Source organism: Diorhabda carinulata, chromosome X (assembly GCF_026250575.1).
Source record: "Diorhabda carinulata isolate Delta chromosome X, icDioCari1.1, whole genome shotgun sequence".
Lineage (NCBI taxonomy): Eukaryota > Metazoa > Arthropoda > Insecta > Coleoptera > Chrysomelidae > Diorhabda > Diorhabda carinulata.
Window position 1 is genome coordinate 9,666,598 of NC_079472.1, and position 19,290 is coordinate 9,685,887.

At 30.6% G+C, this 19,290-nt stretch overlaps 1 protein-coding gene across 11 annotated transcripts in view; it reads right to left on the reverse strand.

Moving 5' to 3' along the window:
• Positions 1-1,662: 1,662 nt before the first annotated feature.
• LOC130901877 (calcium/calmodulin-dependent protein kinase type II alpha chain) overlaps positions 1,663-19,290 on the reverse strand; it is a 172,215-nt gene continuing 154,587 nt past the window's right edge. For all 11 annotated transcript variants that reach the window (XM_057813533.1, XM_057813530.1, XM_057813525.1 and 8 more), the window contains one exon: positions 1,663-17,372. In XM_057813533.1, coding sequence (XP_057669516.1) covers positions 17,237-17,372 — 136 coding nt within the window. In that variant the 3' untranslated portion in view covers positions 1,663-17,236. The remainder of the gene's footprint in view (positions 17,373-19,290) is intronic.

Sequence of the window (19,290 nt, forward strand, 5' to 3'; positions counted from 1 at the left end):
GAACAGTCGGTTATTTACTTTACTCTGCGAAGATTTCGATTCTGATCACAAAATTCTTCTGTTCCATACAGAGGTACGCTGGCTTTCCAAAGGCAACATGTTTGATCGCCTTTATGAATTGAAAGAAGAGGTAATTATTTTTCTCGAGTTCAAAGAAAAAATTTCCTCACAATGTTCAAAGATGACATATTTCAATGGAAGTTGGCTTATTTAACTTACATATTTGATGCCTTGAATGAGCTTAACTTGAAACTTCAGGGCAGAAACAGTACTATAATAAACAATTATGAATATATTCAGGGGTTCATAGCAAAGCTTCAACTTTGGAGTCAAAAATTATCTTCTGAATATGTTAATTCTTTTTCTCGGCTGTTCGAAGCAACTAAAAATAACACACTGGACGCAAATTTGAAAGCTGACATAAAAGGTCCTTTGCAAGCTCTGGAAGACAAATTTCGCCGATAGTATCGAGATATTGATTCCGAGTCACCAATATGGCACATGACATTTGTTGTCGATGCATTACAGTTACCAGAAGAAGTTCAGGAAGATTTCTAGAAATGAAGGCTGATTCGTCCATGAAAGATGACTTCCATCTTTTGCTATTGAAGCAATTTTGGATCAAAAGATTGCCTTTTAATTCGAAACTTCATGCGAAAAGTAAAGAATTAAATTAAGAAAACATCTACTTCACGGGATGTAAGTTACTAATCTCGAACTATATTACGAAACGTATTCGACTAGTAAGTGTTACTTACTTTCCTATTTTGTATTAATGACAAATAAATTTTTATTATATTTTAAACTTTATCTAAATTTGAATAAATTTGAAGCCATGTAATAGACAAAATATATATATATATATACATTATGTACTTTGCTTATTATATACTTACAATACAGTACAGTGAAATAGTAAAAACTTCAACTTTTTAAAATGTAAAATAAGAAAAGTACATCACATATAAAATTTTTTGATTCAATGCTAGTAAAAAATATTTGTCGTGAAGGTGACATAAACATTTTCTAAAAAAATCAGTTAACTATCATCTCTAAAATTAAAAACAAATAAATATGTATTGCGGTTTTTACGTGTCACTAGCTATTTATAATTTTAGAGGTCTTTAATTAGTACTACATTTGAAAAAATTTTTTCTTCTTGTAATATGTCTAAGAATCATTAAAACAATGGTATTTATCATAATCATCAAGTCATTCCATGCCTACAGCTAACTCTTTGAAAAGTTATTAGATCCTCTGTTTGAGCTGCATATTTGTTTCTTTTCACTTATTTTACTCAATAGATTCCATTGCTAGTGCTTTTATTTATATTTTTTTTATTTCCAGTATACAATTCACACTATTCTCATATTTCACATCTTCCTCTAGCTATTCTTTGGTTTGCCCTACTTATGATCCATAATGAGATTTCATTTGTTACTCTTCACTACTCACTACTCACACAACTTAACAAAAACTCAAGACATATTCATAGGTATATTTACACTACAGGCACTACTCGAATGTAATAAGGTTCATCTCCTTGAGCTTGCTTTTTAAATAACGCAACTGTTCTTATCAAGTTCTTGAATATTTGTAGTTCATTTATCTGTGCACCGTGCAAAAAACACACGTCTACAAGAATACCAAAAAAATCGAGCGTTACAATTTTAATAATATTTATTCGATTTTTGTGTATAATTTTGAACAAATTGATATAATAATTTACAAACAATTGAAAATGATTTCGCTACATTTTTTGATAGGTAATTCTGTAGCTAAAAATCGAGATTAAAAATTAAGTAACTTCCCCTTCAATTACAAATAATTACGAACTAATCGTTATGAAGTAGTTGCATTAAGCTGCCGAAGTTGTTTAACTATAGTGTAATACATATTCCAATTCATAATTAATATCTCAATATTGCATTTCCCATTTTTTTAAATAGTAAGATCTACATCTTGTAAAGTTTGAAACGCAATCATCAAATCAACAAATATTTTATATATAAAGTATATTTATATAAAACAATATTGTTAACAACAAAAAGAACTAAAAATACCTTCAAATATGCAATTAAATCCATTTGTATAAAATTTTTTCCCACACAAAAATTTATACAAACTAACAAAACTGAATTTTCTATGTAAATTAATATTTTTGAATATAATCTTACAATTTTTTTCACTATAACATTGAATGAGTAGATTTCAAAATAATTTCAATCCTGAATTTTACGAAAATTGTTGAACAATTTTCAAATTTGTTTATTTATGTGGTACTTCTAATCAAAGTAACAAAATAAAAATAATAACAAAATGAAATTTGCAGAAAATATTCCTAAAAAAGTTGAAAATTTGCTGTAATCAATAGAGTGAGAGCTGTAGTTCAATAGATAATATGAAAATATTTTTTTTAATTTCATCGACATATTTCTTAACGCTTTATTAATTCTCGAATCCGTACCGCTACCGCGCTATAGTGTTGTTTCGCGATAAGGAAAACTGCGCCTTTCATACATATTCATAGGTGCAATGACAATGAAAAAATGAAATTTACAAATTGGATGTAATAGTCTAACGAATCAATCACGAAACGAAAAATCTTAATTCAAGTGTTAGAATTGAATAGAAATATGTGAATAAAATTTTAAAAATTCATATTTTTTCCTATTAATTTACAATGCTTACTCTGTCCAGTTGTATCTTTAATATTTCATATTTGATGATTAAGAGAGTTAATTTGAAACTATAGTAGATATTGTTAAAGAAAATACTGATGAATATTTAAACGATAAAAATGTAAATGAACGATTTGTTCTGGTCAAATTAAAAACAAAGAATGATACTTTCAAATATTACATAGCACAAGTTCATAAAGAACACTCAGATTCGAAAACTCTTCAAGAAAAATTTGTTAAAAAATTAAGGCAAAAAGTTTTACGTGGATGTTTCAAAAATCACCGACAAAAGATTCACTTCCAGTACTTCCTGTCCCAGAAATAACACAAGGAGGAAGTTCTCAACCGGTGGGTCACGATCTCCAGGAGAAATTTGTCAATGGATGAGCCACCAATACTTGTGAAATACTCTTTTATTTCTTATTTAAGTTGAAAATGTTCATTTTCAATTTCTTTTATTAATTATTAATAAATTATTGCTTATCAACGTTTTGTTTATAGTTTTGAAAAATGGTATTTTTTACTATTGTAACATGTTTTAGAACGATTAAATAATGCTAGGACGCTACTTCACGAAGTTACTAGAAGGTGGTCGTCGTATTCTCAACCTAAAAAGATGGTCGCAGCGTTAAAGATGTGGGGAGCCCCAGATTTCGAGTAAAACTTCACAACCAATAATTCGAATTTTTTGCTTACAAGTTGTTTGTACACAATTGTAATTGTCGTTTGACTCTTTATTTTTAGATGTTGTTGATTCCATTTGTGGAATGAGTAATATCAAGATATGAAAAAGAACACATTTTTCTCACAAAATTAAAATTGCTGCTTTCATTTTACGTTTTCGACATATTAAATTTAATCTTTTATAAATGAAACAATAAAGGTTTAAAGTTTCTATTTTTTGAGGTTGGAAGTAATATTGGAAGTATTATTGATACCTTAGCTTTCATTTCACAATTACTCAAGAATCAACTTCTAATTTGGTTCAACATTTTGGATTGAAACATTTATTGTGTGTTTCATTAGATCTTTGAGGACTATGATTGAATAGTTTTTAGTTTTCTATAATACGATTGAATATTCGGTGCTTTATATTGGGGACTCAAACTAATAACAGTTCTAATAATATAGATTACGATTTTAATTCCTGTAATTACTGTCATGTCATTATTTAATCATTTATTTTGCTACCATTTTTATTTCTGGGAATGTGAATATATCTATTAATAACATTTTAATTATTGAAATCCATAATGTGCATTTTTCATCCGAAGAAAAATTTTTGGTCCTTCCTGCAGATATTTGTTTTCTTTTTGGTTGAAATAAGTTTGAAGGAATGTTTAGAGTGTATGCAAAGTAATAGCGATGCGTTGCCTAACATAAATGAGCCGTAATTATTTGTGCGTAAATTTAGTGTAATTAATTTTTCATACAAATTGCTATTATCCATTTTTTCAATATATCAGTAGCCTTCAACATCAGAGTTGCTAGGTGTAAACATATATACTAATGTTAATGAAGAATCGTTAAATGATCCTTTAAAACGGTTGAAAATGGCTCGTTTGAAGTTTCCTCATAGGTATTGTCGATGTGATAAATCAATCAAATCATTCTGGGTTTAGCTTTCAGGGATTGGTGATGTGGTGCTTGATAAAGAACAGGACGTTGTGTTGGAAAGAGAGCTTATTGCTCTTCAACATTTTGAAAATGACTTTTCAACATTTTCGGAAAATGATGGTTTCTTTTCGGCTGACTCTTGGCTACTTCTCAAAGCTTGTAGCTGAATTTGTGTGCTTCCTTGTCTTTCTTTCAGAAATGAAAATCTGTTTTTTTTATTTGGCATTACTTTTTACTTGTTTGTCTGGAGCACACCTTTCTTGTATATCTGTTTTTGAAGTTCCTGATGTTGGCACAACATCCCTTAAAAACTTAAAATTTAGTATCTGTATCTAATTATAAAGCTCTGTGCGAGTTGTCATTATCTTCTGGAACTGTCTTGATCATTTCAATTGATTTATTTGTATCTTTATCAGAAAATAATGTAATTTTTGACATTTCTCTACGTGCGAGCGAGAAACGCGACATTACCAGTCCAGGTTGGGGACCATCTCACGTCTATATTTTCCACACAGGTTTCACCCACTTACAAAGCCTAACGACCAGATTTTAGATCTCCCGTATTGGTCTGCGTTCTTTTGTCTGGGTGCATAACATCACCTTAATAATTGTATTTTAATTGTGTTATTAATTATGTATTGGAATTAAATAACATATTTATTGAAATACACGATATGGCATTTTCAGCGGCTGCTTTATGCTTAACAAGGCAATCTATTATCAAGTGTATATATGAACTTGATAAAATTTTTGGAAGAGTTTCATTTTATCTTCGGCATATACTTAATTTCTAAGGTTATATGAAACTGTCTAGTGAAAATACCAGGAAAGTGAGAAAACACTGAATGTGTGGCTTAATTATCACTTTTATGAAAAATGATTCTTAAATAAATTTTTTTGTCTATTTTCTATACTATGCAAAGGTGTTTACAGATTTTCTTCTTTTGTTATAATTAGGAGATATGACTTCAATGGATAATATTTTGATTTTATTCATGTTTTTGAGTAGATATATTCTAGAATTTAGTAATACCAGGTACCTCATTAATTCGTCAAGTTTTAGGTAATTCTTATTAACCTATAGACTTCGAATATAATCAAAAAAAAATCCAGTGGAGATGAATCGGGTGACCTTGTAGGTCACTCAAAATATTTTTTCGGCTCACTCATCTCTGCGGAAATACAATGTTCAGGTATTATCTAACCCTAGCAGCCTAATCAGGTAGAGCATCGTGGTGCTGAAAGCAAATTTCTTCTGATAACTGTGAATGATTAGAAAGCTAACGCAGAAAAATGCAATATGATCATATCGACACAAAAGACACAATCCTTGACAATAGCGAGAGAACCAAGAAGATGCAAACTGGCAATTTATAATAAAAGTGTAGAGCAGGTTATGTCTTTTAAATATTTAGGGGTTAACATCACGAGCAATAGGAACTTGAAACAAGAAGTCAAAACGCAAACAACAGCAGCATCTAGGATATCGGGATTCCTTCGAACCGTGATATGGAGGAATAAATTTTTAAGTATCGAAAGCAAAACACGGATATATAAAACTTGTTTCAGACTAGTAATGACATACGCCATAGAAACGAGGGCGGAGACTGCAACTACTAAGCGGACTCTTAGAACGACTGAGATGAAGACATTACGCTCAATCACAGGGAAAACACTAAGAGACAGAATAAGGAGCAATGAAATTAGAAGAATGTGTGACGTTCCGGATATAGTGAGATGGGCCAGAACTAGAAGAAGAGCATGGAGAGATCATGTCAATAGAATGGACGACGATCGACTGGCGAAAATCGCAAAGGAAGAGAGACCCAATACAAGTAGACCGCCTGGAAGACCACCAAAGCGCTGGTATGAGAGCTGGTCCTCGGAATCACAACTTAGGCTGCCTCTTTGAAAACACAAGACATAGTCTTAAAATAAGAAGAAGAAGAAGAAGAAGAAAGCTAACGAATTAAGCTATAACCATTTAATTCGTTTCTCATAGAAAAGGATTCAATTAATATTCATCATTTGTAAATATTGTCTAAGACATTCTTCCATCCATCGTAGTTTATTATCCAGCAATCATGTCGATTTGAAAGTTCATTCAGATAAAAAGTTGCTTCAACTGTAAACAAAATGTTATCCAAATAACTATCATTCACATCAATTTCATTCATAATTGCTTCTTCCTGTACACTTGGAATTACATGGGTCCATTTTCTTTTTGATAGCTATTCTTTGTTGCCTTCAACCGGGAATATTTTAGACTTGAAATACGAGAAATTCTATCGATATATGTATAATAAACAAATCGACAGCTTCTTTTAATAATCTCTTTCTACTTCTACAACTAACATAAAATAAAATAATTTTTTCACCTTTACTGAGTGCCGACATTATTAATCTGTATTGAATCCAAATATCTTGTTTCAAATTTATTGGAATGTTTGTTTCTATGACAAAAACGTTAAAATAAATAAACATTTTTCGATATAATGTGATAATTACTTAGGATATTATTATAAGTACTTACAATTGTATTTGATGTACTTAAAGTGTAATTCGTAAGTCAGAGACAGACTAAACCTGATATCAGTAAATTCGGATATATCATATCTACTCAAGAAAATTGTAAAAATTATAAATTATAATTAAGTCACAAATTCGTTGTTACGCCCCTTTTGCCCCACCCTTTATATATGTTGGAGGCGGAAGCCGAATTCGGCTTTTGTTCGAAATATGGCGATTTGTCTATACTACTTGTCACTTGCCAGAATGATGCCGAACAAGTAAGTGATTCGGCATCTGACCAACCCAATTCAGCTACTTCGCCATATGCACATTTGATCGATAAATAGATAAAAACTCAAATTGGTTTTGTAAAGTGCGGTTTGTGTATTATTGGCGTTTGTATCGTAAATACAAAATTTGTAAGTATTTTTGGGTATTTCATATCGTTGATCGAAAAAATTAGTAATAATAATTTCACCACTGCCGTAAATACTGAGCAGTATTATTTCATATGAAGGTAAAATGCGAAAAACTAAGTAACCAAGATTGTAGAAACCTAAGTAGATTCGAAATTATAAAGATAGGGAAAACAAAAACTTATACCGAAACATAAGAACCATGATCTTGGTTCAATAAGGTATAATTCGAAGTTAGTGAGGTTCATGAAATTTTAAAGAGAGCTCGGAGGAATACTCGGAAGAAATGATTTGGTATGTTAAAAAGTACTGTGATTTATCCAGAAATATTTGAAATTATGTGATATGTACAAACTAAAAAAGATATCAAAGGATCGGATCAAAGGATAATGAATCAATAAAACCATTTAGCAAAATTTGTATTTCTTGGAGTTCTAAAAACTAAACCAGCCCAAAAGTTGCTCATCATCTTATGAACATTTTTTGTGTTACTATTATTTTGTCTATTGAATAGCGACAAAAGCAGAAAGTTTGTTAATAAAATGATCTATAATTTTTTAGACATGTTTCATGCTCCAATAATACACGGTAAACCACGCCACACACGAAGCTATCGAGAAAGCAAAGGATGCAGGAAACTCAGTTATTCAAATGGTCAGAGGTCTTACGATTTGTGCAGTTATAGAAGGACCGATTGATTACAGAGGCATTCAACGTATTCCATACGAGGTTATGTTTGCTACTCGACTTATCAATGGTTTGACTAGTTCAATTTTTCCTCTTGAAACTACAAGATCAAAAAATATTTATACTTCAGGCAACTGTTAGCGAAAATACAAAAGACACATTACTTTATCAATTCCATACAGAATTATTTAGTAATGATAAAGAAGCCAACAAAAGCAGCAATGTCAAGGGCTCTTCCACAAAGCATAGGGTGCACTCCACTAAGCACTCACGAAAATAATGTTCAAGACCACGTTCTTTCCGTTCCACTTAGCACAGAGAGTTATAATCGTAAACCCATGAGTTAAGGCGTTTTGAGCGTTGAGATAAATATTAACGAACGGTAAAACAGAAAATATAAAACAAAAACTTTAAAAGGTTGTTATAATTTGTGAGTTATTTTATTTTTTTAATGAAGAGTTTAACTGATTTACATTAAAGTAAAATCAAAATATATTTTGCGGCGATACGTGGTGGTGCGTCACAGGAATGCTTCAAAAGGATCACCTCGACCCACCTTTTGATAAGGGTCTCCGTGAACGTTAGTCATGACGTTATGAGTGACGTTCTCACCACGAGCACAACGATTGTAGTTGCTATGTGGAACGTTCAAAAGAGTAATTTAGGCACCGTGAACGCTTATTGGAATGCACCAGTAGGATGGTCTACCTAAAGAAATATATCAAACTGTCTTCTGACGTCACGAATTACCCGAAATTACCTCACTTTATAATAAAATGTAAGCAAGCAACATAACAATAAATAATGTAAGCCTCATTTTATTAGGTGAATAGAATGTGTTTAGGTTCTTAAGTTTGAAAGAAATTCCGAGTCTGAATTGGATTTAAAATGACCATTTTTCTTGACAATGTAATTTGTGACGTTACAAAATTGGATTGTGTGGGATTAGTGAAACAAGAGTCCTATCCTTGTGGAAGAGTCCCTGAATTATTTTTACGGCACCTGCCAAGTCTAGTCTAGTAAGGACAAATCGAGAAATGTCTAATTCTTTCGGACACGAGCCATATTGGGCACCTGTTTCCAGCATAGATATTTATATATTAGGCTCAATACAAATTTTTATTAAATCAATTATTCTTATCTACTTAGATACATATATTTTATATGTAATGAGAAAACATATATATGGCACAATAGATTTAGATTACATGTAAAATAATTGCCGCCAAAACTATATTAGAACACACTTAACAGTATACTATATGTAACTAAAATTACACTAATCAACACTTAGTCAAACATCATTTTTAGTTAATTTTATAAGAAAATATTAAACAAAGACAAGATTTCATTGTTGTGGGACATTAATTGAGAAAAGAAACACGACATTGGAGTTATATTAGTAGGTAGTGAACAGAAAATATTTCCAATTTCAACTGGTAGGTAAATGTTCACTTAAAGATTTTTGAGTTTAGAACGATATTCATTTATCCTCAGCATAAACTATCTACTTTATTGATGATTTACGCACAAGGTCAAGTTAATCTTGTATTTGTAGTTTGATCTCCGAAATTTAATAATTTTTTCTTGGTAATTTCTTCTTAACTATGAGATTATTCTTATATAAAGATTTAAACGTTTTCATAATTGGCTGTGAGATATTAACAATATTAAATTTAGATCTTAACATTTTATATGTAATATTGTAATTAACGATTTTTGTATGCAATCTTTTATTTGAAAACCTATACTTTTTACATTATAAGTTTTATTCTTATTAATAAATAACGATTTGTTGAGGTTAAGATATATTTAGATACATTCATACACCAGACAATAACAATTAAATCAGAAATGACAAAATGGATAAACATTATCTTCTAATAGGCGAATAAAATAAACTTGTAAGATACGCATCGATTTTTTAAAATAGTTAAAATTCGATCAACGACCCCCCACATTGAAAAGAATAACTGCAAACCGATACGTTTTGGATTCTTCTCCAACTATTGTGGTTCAATTTTGATGTTTTAAAAACAAAATTTTTTCCAGTAAACTAGTTGTAACTAACAGTATAACAAATAATGAATGAGATTACTACTTGTATGCTGACAAAGTGAAAATAAACTTCACATTACATGGCGAACTACACTTCGAGAAAATCGGTGTAATTAACTATGTTATTAGAGAGAAATATTCAGTAATTTTAATGCACCGTTACTGACCATGAACTGACAGATATTCAGTTTACAAAAGATAGAAGAGCAAATGACTTTCTTTGATCAAGACAATAACTGCCTTGCATTAGTTCGTGGAACAAAATTCAAATATTGGGATTACTCAATCGAATCTAGTTAATTGCTTCAAAAGTCTGTGAGAGGTGCATATAAAAGTGATGATAAAAATAATTGGAAAAGAAGAACCAGTAAAAGAGAGTTTAAACAAGCAGAAAATGATTTATCGTAAGAATTATTATTATCCTTCTCTAGACTATCTTTTCCCCTTTTTGGGCTTCGGATTTCACTCTTTCAGATAGAATAACAAGTAGAATAATGGAGGATGGAACCTCTTTTTAGTTGGTTGTATATTTTTCTCTTTTTAATAACCATTTTCAATCCCTGGGCTTCTCTCTTGTTCTCAAGACCTTCAGAAAATAATATTAATATTCCATTCATGGTTTTTTTGTTTGATTTAAACCGTACTGATATTTATGATGCCTTTATATAGAAATTTCTTTTAAATTCTTTTTCTTTTCATTCATTGTATTTAGCCGGTTGCTCAGAAATTATTAGTCGTAGAGTCCTGCAGTGAAGACATTTTTGCACTAAGTGACCAAAAGACGTGGAAAATATTCGTCGTTAAAAAGCATTACCGCCATCTAGAACCTTTGGAAGTTACTGTTCATGAAAATCCTGAATGTTACCAAAAATATTTATTTTTTAAAATAACTTTACTCGAATAATTTTTGTTATAACACTCATTTATCAAAATAAAGTCATAGAGGATAATCCAATGTCTTTTAAGTAGATGTAACTTCTAAATGAACAAACGGATTTCAACTTCGTTCCATTAAAAGTATCTCTTTATGTATCTTAAGCATCCTACATGTGATATGTTTAGAGTGTTGCTGCTAAAGAGTTTCCTTTCTTTTGATATAACAGAACATTTTTATTTAGTATTTATCTATATTTTTCAACGATTCAATGATGAAATTTTATATATGAATTAATTTTGAATATTAAAAGTATTCTCAATTCGAAAAAATTAGGAAAAAAGGATAATAAAAATAAAGAATCGAAACTAGAAACATCTAGACATCTCTTATTCATTTTTTCTTGATATTTATTTTCTATATCAAAATCCGTAATTTCTCTTCAATTTTTTCAATAATGATTTTCAAGAAATAAATGTCTAAAGAGATGATAAATCAAAAATTAAAGGGGGGCACTCGATAATATGCGTTAGAAATGATGTGATCAGTAGATAATGTTATAAAAACAGTTCTTATATAATTTTAGGTTTTAGGTGAGATTATTAAGCCATTGTTCAGAAATTTTATTACCTAATTCACATATTTGTCATATGAATGTGCTTATTTTGAAGGAAAGCTGAGTTTACTTTATAGGTTCAAACGATTATTTAGAGCAGCCTTCACTAGACGGTTGTGTCAAAATTGAAACCATCATTTGTATCGAAAAAATTAACTTGGAAAAGAAGAATCGGTTCGACATACATGGTCGACAAAACTATGAAGAATTTTAATAGGAAAATTGATGCATTCCATAGTCCCCCATATATTTTTGGCACAAAACACAAGAAACATAATGTATATCTGAAAAATATAATTATATTATATCCTTATAATCCGTGAAACAAGATGAAAAGTGTTATAAAATTGTTCTCCAACATCAGTTACTATTGAAATATCGATTATTTTTAACGTGTAATTTCAAATTACTCATAGTGTAAAAAACTACGAATATGGTTAATATTCTGGAAGAGTAGATACCAATCGCATAAAGTAACTTTTTTTGAACATATTACATAGTAGTTTTCAGAACTACCCCCAAAATTAGAATACATTATCCAAAAGTAAAAAAAAACTTTAAGAATAGACAAACTGGTGCTTTCAGATGCACATCTTTAATCCAGCTGAACAATATATGGACTAAACTGATATGTTTTTTAACGATTTTATACTAACAGACTATCCAGAAAAGAACATTTAAATTTTGACAGAAATATATGGTTTAATTTACATTTATTACCCCAGATACATATCCAATAAAAAACTGAACCTCAACGACTTAAGTGCAAATTTCATATCTCAAGATGTTAATTCGGGACCAAATATCCTTCACGAAGATGAGAGATCTAAAAAACTTATAAATAAATATGAACAATAACAATATACTTTTGTGAGAGGGTAGTACTTGATTGCAGATGTTGTTGAAGTGCATATCATGTATCAATTAATTTCTTGATGCTGAGAAAAATTTAAACTGTATGCAAACTTATACAAACTATTTTTCTCTATAATAAAGTTGCCTATTCATCTTTATTCGATTTTGGGTTTCAAAATTAAAAATTTTTTTATTACTAAATGTAGATTTCCACAAACATTACTAAATATTATTATTGATATAATATTAAATGTAAATAAACATTCTATAATTAGCATAATTGTAGTAATTATAGTATGCGTTATAGTGTGTACAAGTCTGTTTTTGAAACATGTGCTTTAAAAGAGATTAGAAAAGGTTTCTAAAAATGTATTAAACTTGTTACCCTGCTTTTTTACGGGTTAAAACAACTTGTAGTACACATGCAGATGAGTCCATTGTATTTCTATCTCTTTCAAAATCCAAATGAACACGTACACTTGAAGCTCGAGTTTCAAAAGTATTTTAATACATTTTAAAATAGAAGCAAAGTAGTATGAATAGTACAAAGTGATAATTGAGATAACTATTATATGAAATGAGTCACTATAAGAGGAAAGAATTTGTGTCATATTGTTGTACTTTGGGTTATAAAGTTTTTGTAATTGATGTCTTCTTAATTTAAATGAAAAAATTAGATGATTCTTCAATAAAATTTATATTTTCTTAGAATTTTATTCTTACAATATTTCATAGGCTTAAACACTTTTGATCTACATGACAGTTTCCTTGCCAAAGCCATCAATTTCGTCTTAAAAATTTTTCTAAAAATGCTTAACATAGGTATTTGGGAATTTGAGGTTTTTTAATATCAGTATTTTTTATTGAGTGTGTTTAGATATAAAACAGATAAATTGGATGCAAACATACGCTGGTCTTTGTCTAGAACATTCTACTTCTCAATACTCTTCTCCATTATGTGTTGTCTTAAAGTATATTGAGAATGGTATAAATTTAGTTATAGTTATCCATCTAGTAATTAATGTCAATATTTCTGGTATTTTTACTACTGTATGAAGTAATAAAGTACCTGAGATGAATAAAATCGTTTAGGTATCTGAAAATAATTAAACAACTTTTCTGGCTTAAAAATTTCTCTACTAGTTAAATGAGTCGTTTTGGCGTATGGTTCTTTTGCAAGTTCATCCTTATTTGAAACTACAAATTTAGAGCAAACCGCCATATTGTAATTTTTGCCTGCAGCGGCTTTTTAAAGTTAGGGTTATAAGGATTCAGTGGTTGCTGATAACAGGCTTTAAATGGAACCACCCCATTTAGCCTAATTCTTTCAGATCGGTTGAGACGAATTTGCAATAATACATTCAAAATTAAGGCTAAGCCGAGTGGAATATTGAGAAAATTATTTTTTTATTTTAAATTGCATCAAAATTTTATATTTTTTCTACACAATCTCTAAAAAAACAGATCCTTTTCTGATGTATATATCTCCATGAGCAGATAAAGGTAAAGCCTCTTCCCTTTCAGCACATATATGGCCATACTACCCCACATCCAAATTTTGAAACAGATTTCTACTTTTACATTACGTTCTGGTTTGGGAAGGCTTCTTTCTATCCTAAATTATTATTTGAAATAGAGAATCTTCCCATTGGGGCTCAGGCGTTGTACGTGTGAAATTATCAGAATCCTATAACTTAAGAATAATAAAATTTCAATTTCATTATTTTCGCGGATTACGTTTCGCGTTACATTTTTGAAAAATTTATAATATAATTTGGTTTTATCCTCTATTTTGTCAGTGCAATATCAATTTTTTTCGATCATTATTATTTAGGAGTGAATTTAGATTACTGAAGTGATGAAATATAAGTAAAATGTATTTTATGTATAAAGTAAATCAAGTTTTTCGGTAAAGTGATTACGTAGCAATTCCCGACTAAATATTTTTTTATACTTAACAAGTTTTTGAATATTTTATACATTCTATGGGTTAATTTGCTCACGAGTGTTAGATAATCTAAGTCTAGTTTAGTCTATTGGCCAACTTTTTTTCAGTCTTTTCGCGTTTCTTGGCGTTAATAACTCCTCTAGTAGTGGATTTGGGTGGGTTTCTATAGTTTTATGGTGTTTAATAATCCTCTCTTGGATAAATTCTTATACAGTGGGCACTCCCAGGTCCACGTGAATGGTGTGATTTATTACATACCATGGAGCATCTACTAGTTGACGGAGTATTTTAGATTGGAGAATAATATTTATATTAGATTTGGAAGCGTAGCCCCACAACTCTATTCCATATGTCCATATAGGCTTGATGACAAATTTGTAGATAAGGATTTTGTTTTCAAGTGAGATTTTGGATTTTTTCCCTATCAACCAATGTAGTTCTCTTCAAGTTTTCCTTTTTTTGTGATTTCTTGTTTCCAGTTAAGTTTTTTGTCTAGGTGGATTCCTAAGTATTTAGCACTATCTGCTTGTGATATTTCCGTATTGTTTAACTTAACTGGCGAACATGTACCCTTACGTAGCGTGAATGCTACATTTATTGATTTGGTTGCATTAAATTTAATCCTCCATTTTTGTAGCCACTCCTGCAATTGGTTAAGATGAGCCTGGACGTTTTTTACTGCTGTTTATGGTTCATCAGTAGTAGTAACTTTTGTTTGTAAGGTTCTGTTGGCTAGGTAAGATTTCAGTAGTGGGTAGTAGTTTGGGAGGAGAGTTCGTTTAATTTTGTACAGCAGCCCTTGATGTCATATTCAGTCAAAAGCCTGTCCGATATCAAGGAAAACAGCAGTGCAGTATTCTTTGTTTTCCAGGGCTTTATTAATTTTCTGCGTGAGTCGGTGGACTTGTTGCACTGTCGAATATTTTTGTCGGAATCCAAATTTATGGTAAGGGATCCATTCCTGTGGAGGAAGTCTTCAGTGAATCTATGTAGGAATAACTTTTCAAGGAGTTTAGACATTGTAGGTAGAAGGCTTATTGGACGGTAAAATGACACGTTGGTCGGGTCTTTGCCTGGTTTACCAATCAATATGATCTGTACAGCTTTATATGATTTTGGCCAGTATCCGAGTTTTAGACTTGCATTGAAAAAGTAATTTAGCATGACTACCCCTTTTTGTGGCAATTCTATCAGCATTTTGGCGGTTATTTGGTCGGAGCCCGGTGCTTTTTTCGGGTTTACTAATTTTATTTCATTGTGCACTTCTTTTGGAGTCCAGGCTTTCATGGGGCTTCTTGCGTTTTGTTGTATTTGCTAAGTTTTTCTCTACTTCTTGATCTATTTCGTGACTTAGTGGCTGGAAGACTGTAGTGAGATGATTTGCAAATAAATCTGCTTTTACTTTGTCGCTTCTAGCCCACTGCTCATGTTCGTTTTTTCGTACAGGTGCGGCTGGTATTCTGGGCTTTTTTGAATTTTTTATTGGCTTCCAAATGAAATTATCTGTTCTTGTTAATTTAGACACGTATTCCTTCTCCCCGACTAAATATGGATTTCAATGTTGAAAACATGGGTCATAGTACATTCTTATTTAGTTACAACAAGTTTGTAATATTTTTTATCAATATATAAAAAGATTATAATTTATCAAAAAATTATTTTTGTTAGTATAAGAAAATGTCTAATTTGGAAAAACTGTTTTTCGGTTAAATGGAATCAAAATAAAAATTTTTCCTCATCATTCAAAGGCAATATTAAATATAAATCTGCCATTGATTATCCACCTCCTAATGTTAAGTAATGCATTTTGTATACAATTTGCTTTCAATCTCTGAAGATTTGGTTTTCGAAACGGGTGTTAGACAGAGTAATTATGTGTTCAACACCAACTACAGACCTGCCTTGTTCGGGAGCAGGTGTCATTCTGGTCAGAAATAAAAAGGGGGCTTCTTAAATTTAACTAATTGGATTTTTTTTTAAATAATTAGAAATTGGAAAAGACATATTATTGTGATTATTTACTAAATTTTGTAGATACAATTAAAAACACGAGAACGTGGAAAATCCACATTTTAAACTTTTTCAATATAGCACGCAGCTAAGCTATAAAATTGAGTTATTTGAAACATTTTCCTCTACATTTTCTGTTCGAAATTTTTCTTCATATGATTTTATGTTTTCGAGATTTTCACTTTTTAATTATTAATCCTTTAAATCTATAGTAAAAAGAATAATAAAACATTTTTGGGATTACATAGAATTTATCAGAATACAGAGTGATCTATTCGAAACAACAAAGTTCATTATATTTCTAGAAGAACAATAGACCTGAAAATTTGTAAATACCGCCATAATATCGGCCATTTTATAGCGCTCTTACAAACATTTTTACTGGTTGATTCAAATAATGGAATTTTTTTTTAATTTCATCAAGATTTTATATTTAGCTATAAATTGAGAGAAATAATGGAATTTTAGTCATCTTTTTTGCCCGATTAAAAATTTTTAGTCCAACTTGGTACACAACTATAATATTTCAGTGCCTTCAATAATTCAGTTTAAAAGTTACATATCATACTTTGAAAGTTGAGCACAAATAAGCAGATTCTACACGCAAATCTTTCAACAAGCTATCTACTTTACCTCCTTTAAACTTAACGATAGATTCCCTTTAATTTTCTTAAATGCCTATTGCTTTATTTTTACAAAGTTATTACGTTATATCACTTTGTGTCTTTATTTAATAACCATCTATAAATTCATATTGAATATTTCTTTGCTCCTATATTAATGTATATCAAATAGTTTTTTGGTAAAGTCAAATATAGCTGCGTGTGAAAAACAAAGTACTACGTCCTTAAGTACGAAGAAACATAACAAATTTCACACATCACCATTGAGAATCTCACATTGAAACATCATAGTCTATTATGAATTTTGTTAAGCAAATTTCATATAAAAGACTCAGCAGTTCTATTTATGTAAACTAAAGCCGAAAGCTGCTCCTCCATTGCCGCCGCTACGATGAAAATGAACATTCTGCCATTTGTTATCTCGCTTATGCCATACACGACTTTCTTCTGACTGATGAGTATGTGCTTGACCATGTCTGAAAATGTATTATTAATATTAGATTCTTTTCTTTTAAAAGCAAGTTCGTAATAATAATATTATTTTTTTTATTGCTATAATTCTACGGACACGCTGCGACATTGATAAATCGTCAATGTCAAATTATATTTTGATAAATAGTTCAATTGGTCTTAAATGCTAGGAGTGTCTATTTAAAAAGCAATAACAATTAAAAGAGTCATGAAATCAAGACGACTTCTCCGTAAACGCAAATAATAGTTCACGCAATATAGAGTTGTAAGCATTGTTTTCCTCCTAGTGGCAAAATTTGTTGAGCAACAGGGAAAATTAATGTAGATTAAGATGCACTCATCCGATCGTTGCGAAAAATTGCTTATGAAGAGTGTGTTTTCAGCGACAATAATGTTTTTCTTGCATATCTTCTTACCCTTCAATTTTACCAAAAAAAAAAAACGTTAAGAAGTTTTTCTCTACTCAAAAGATTTGCAAACCTAGACTTTGCGAGTCAAAGAATATCGATTAGGTCCAAAGTTATGAGCAAAAAAATATTATTTACAATATTATTAATAAGCAAATTTAAAGTCCGATGCTATTATTATGACGTTTTTATATTAAATCTAATCATGCTTTTTTTTCTGATAGTAGTATGAGTAGTTTTTTCATAGATACTGTAAAAACACATAAGCAAAGGTAGATATTTAATTTTATATTTTTTTATACAATAAAATTACATTTCCTTTATATCAAAATTACAATTATTAAATGTTCATTGCATTAGCGACACGTTTCTATTCGGTTGAACAGTTGAATTTTTTTTGTTGGAATTATATTTTTTCCTGCCATCACAACTCCCGTTGCTTTACTTGGTCGAAAATTCAGCGTTATATCAGCACTACTAAAGTCTTAACACTTTATTAGCAGTCGATCTTCGAAACGAATAATTTGTGTATGAGTTAACATTTTCAAATCGAAGAAAATTAGCCCATTTCGGGAAACTTATAAAACTTGTATTTACCCTCAATCTGATTGATACATTTTCCTTTATGATTTGCGTAAAATAGTCGGCTATCCTTTGCTGCTGCTCGACAAAGTGCTATGAACTAAGGTCAAAATTTAACATTGTAACAGAACAATTTTATTTTCGCCGCCACTGTTACAGAGCCGGACTATCATAATATAATCCAATATATGTACCACCTTACCGAAAGTCAGAATTCAAAAAGCAACAACTTAAGGAGGAGTAGAATAAACTTCTCTGAAGCGATACAATTAAAAATGGGCATCACCCTACGCTGCTCTATTCGTTCTAGCGCCCAAAAAGGATGGAGGTATTCGATTGACAGTTGATTACAGGAAGCTGAAGTCTGTGACTAGGAAGGATCAATGGCCTTTACCAAGAATAGACGACTTACTTCATGAATCCAAAAATTCAAACTTTATATCCACCCTTGATTTAAAAAGTGGATATCATCAAGTTAGCGTTAAACCTTCTGATAGGGAAGAAACTGCTTTTGTGACGCCCTTTGATACTTTTAGGTACACTCGTATGCCTTTTGGATTGGTTTGGCTATGGTTCCAGCAACATTTCAAAGATTGATAAATCGTTTTCGATCTGGTCTTCTTGATGTATTCATGCTAGTCTATCTCGATGATTCAATTGTCATATTTACCAGCTTCTCTGAACATATTTTCGATCTTAAGAAAGTTTTCTCGAGATTAACAGTGTTTAGTTAAAATTATTTCGTGAGAAATGCTTCTTCTGTTGTGATTCTGTTAAATATCTTTTCACCACAAGGAATAGGCCACCTTCCAGAGATGTTAAGGAACTGCTATCCTTTCTGCAAACCTGTTTTTGGTTCCGCCGGTTCATAGACAAGATTGCTCAAATATCAAAACCTTTATCCACTCTGACAAAGAAAAATGCAAAACGGAAA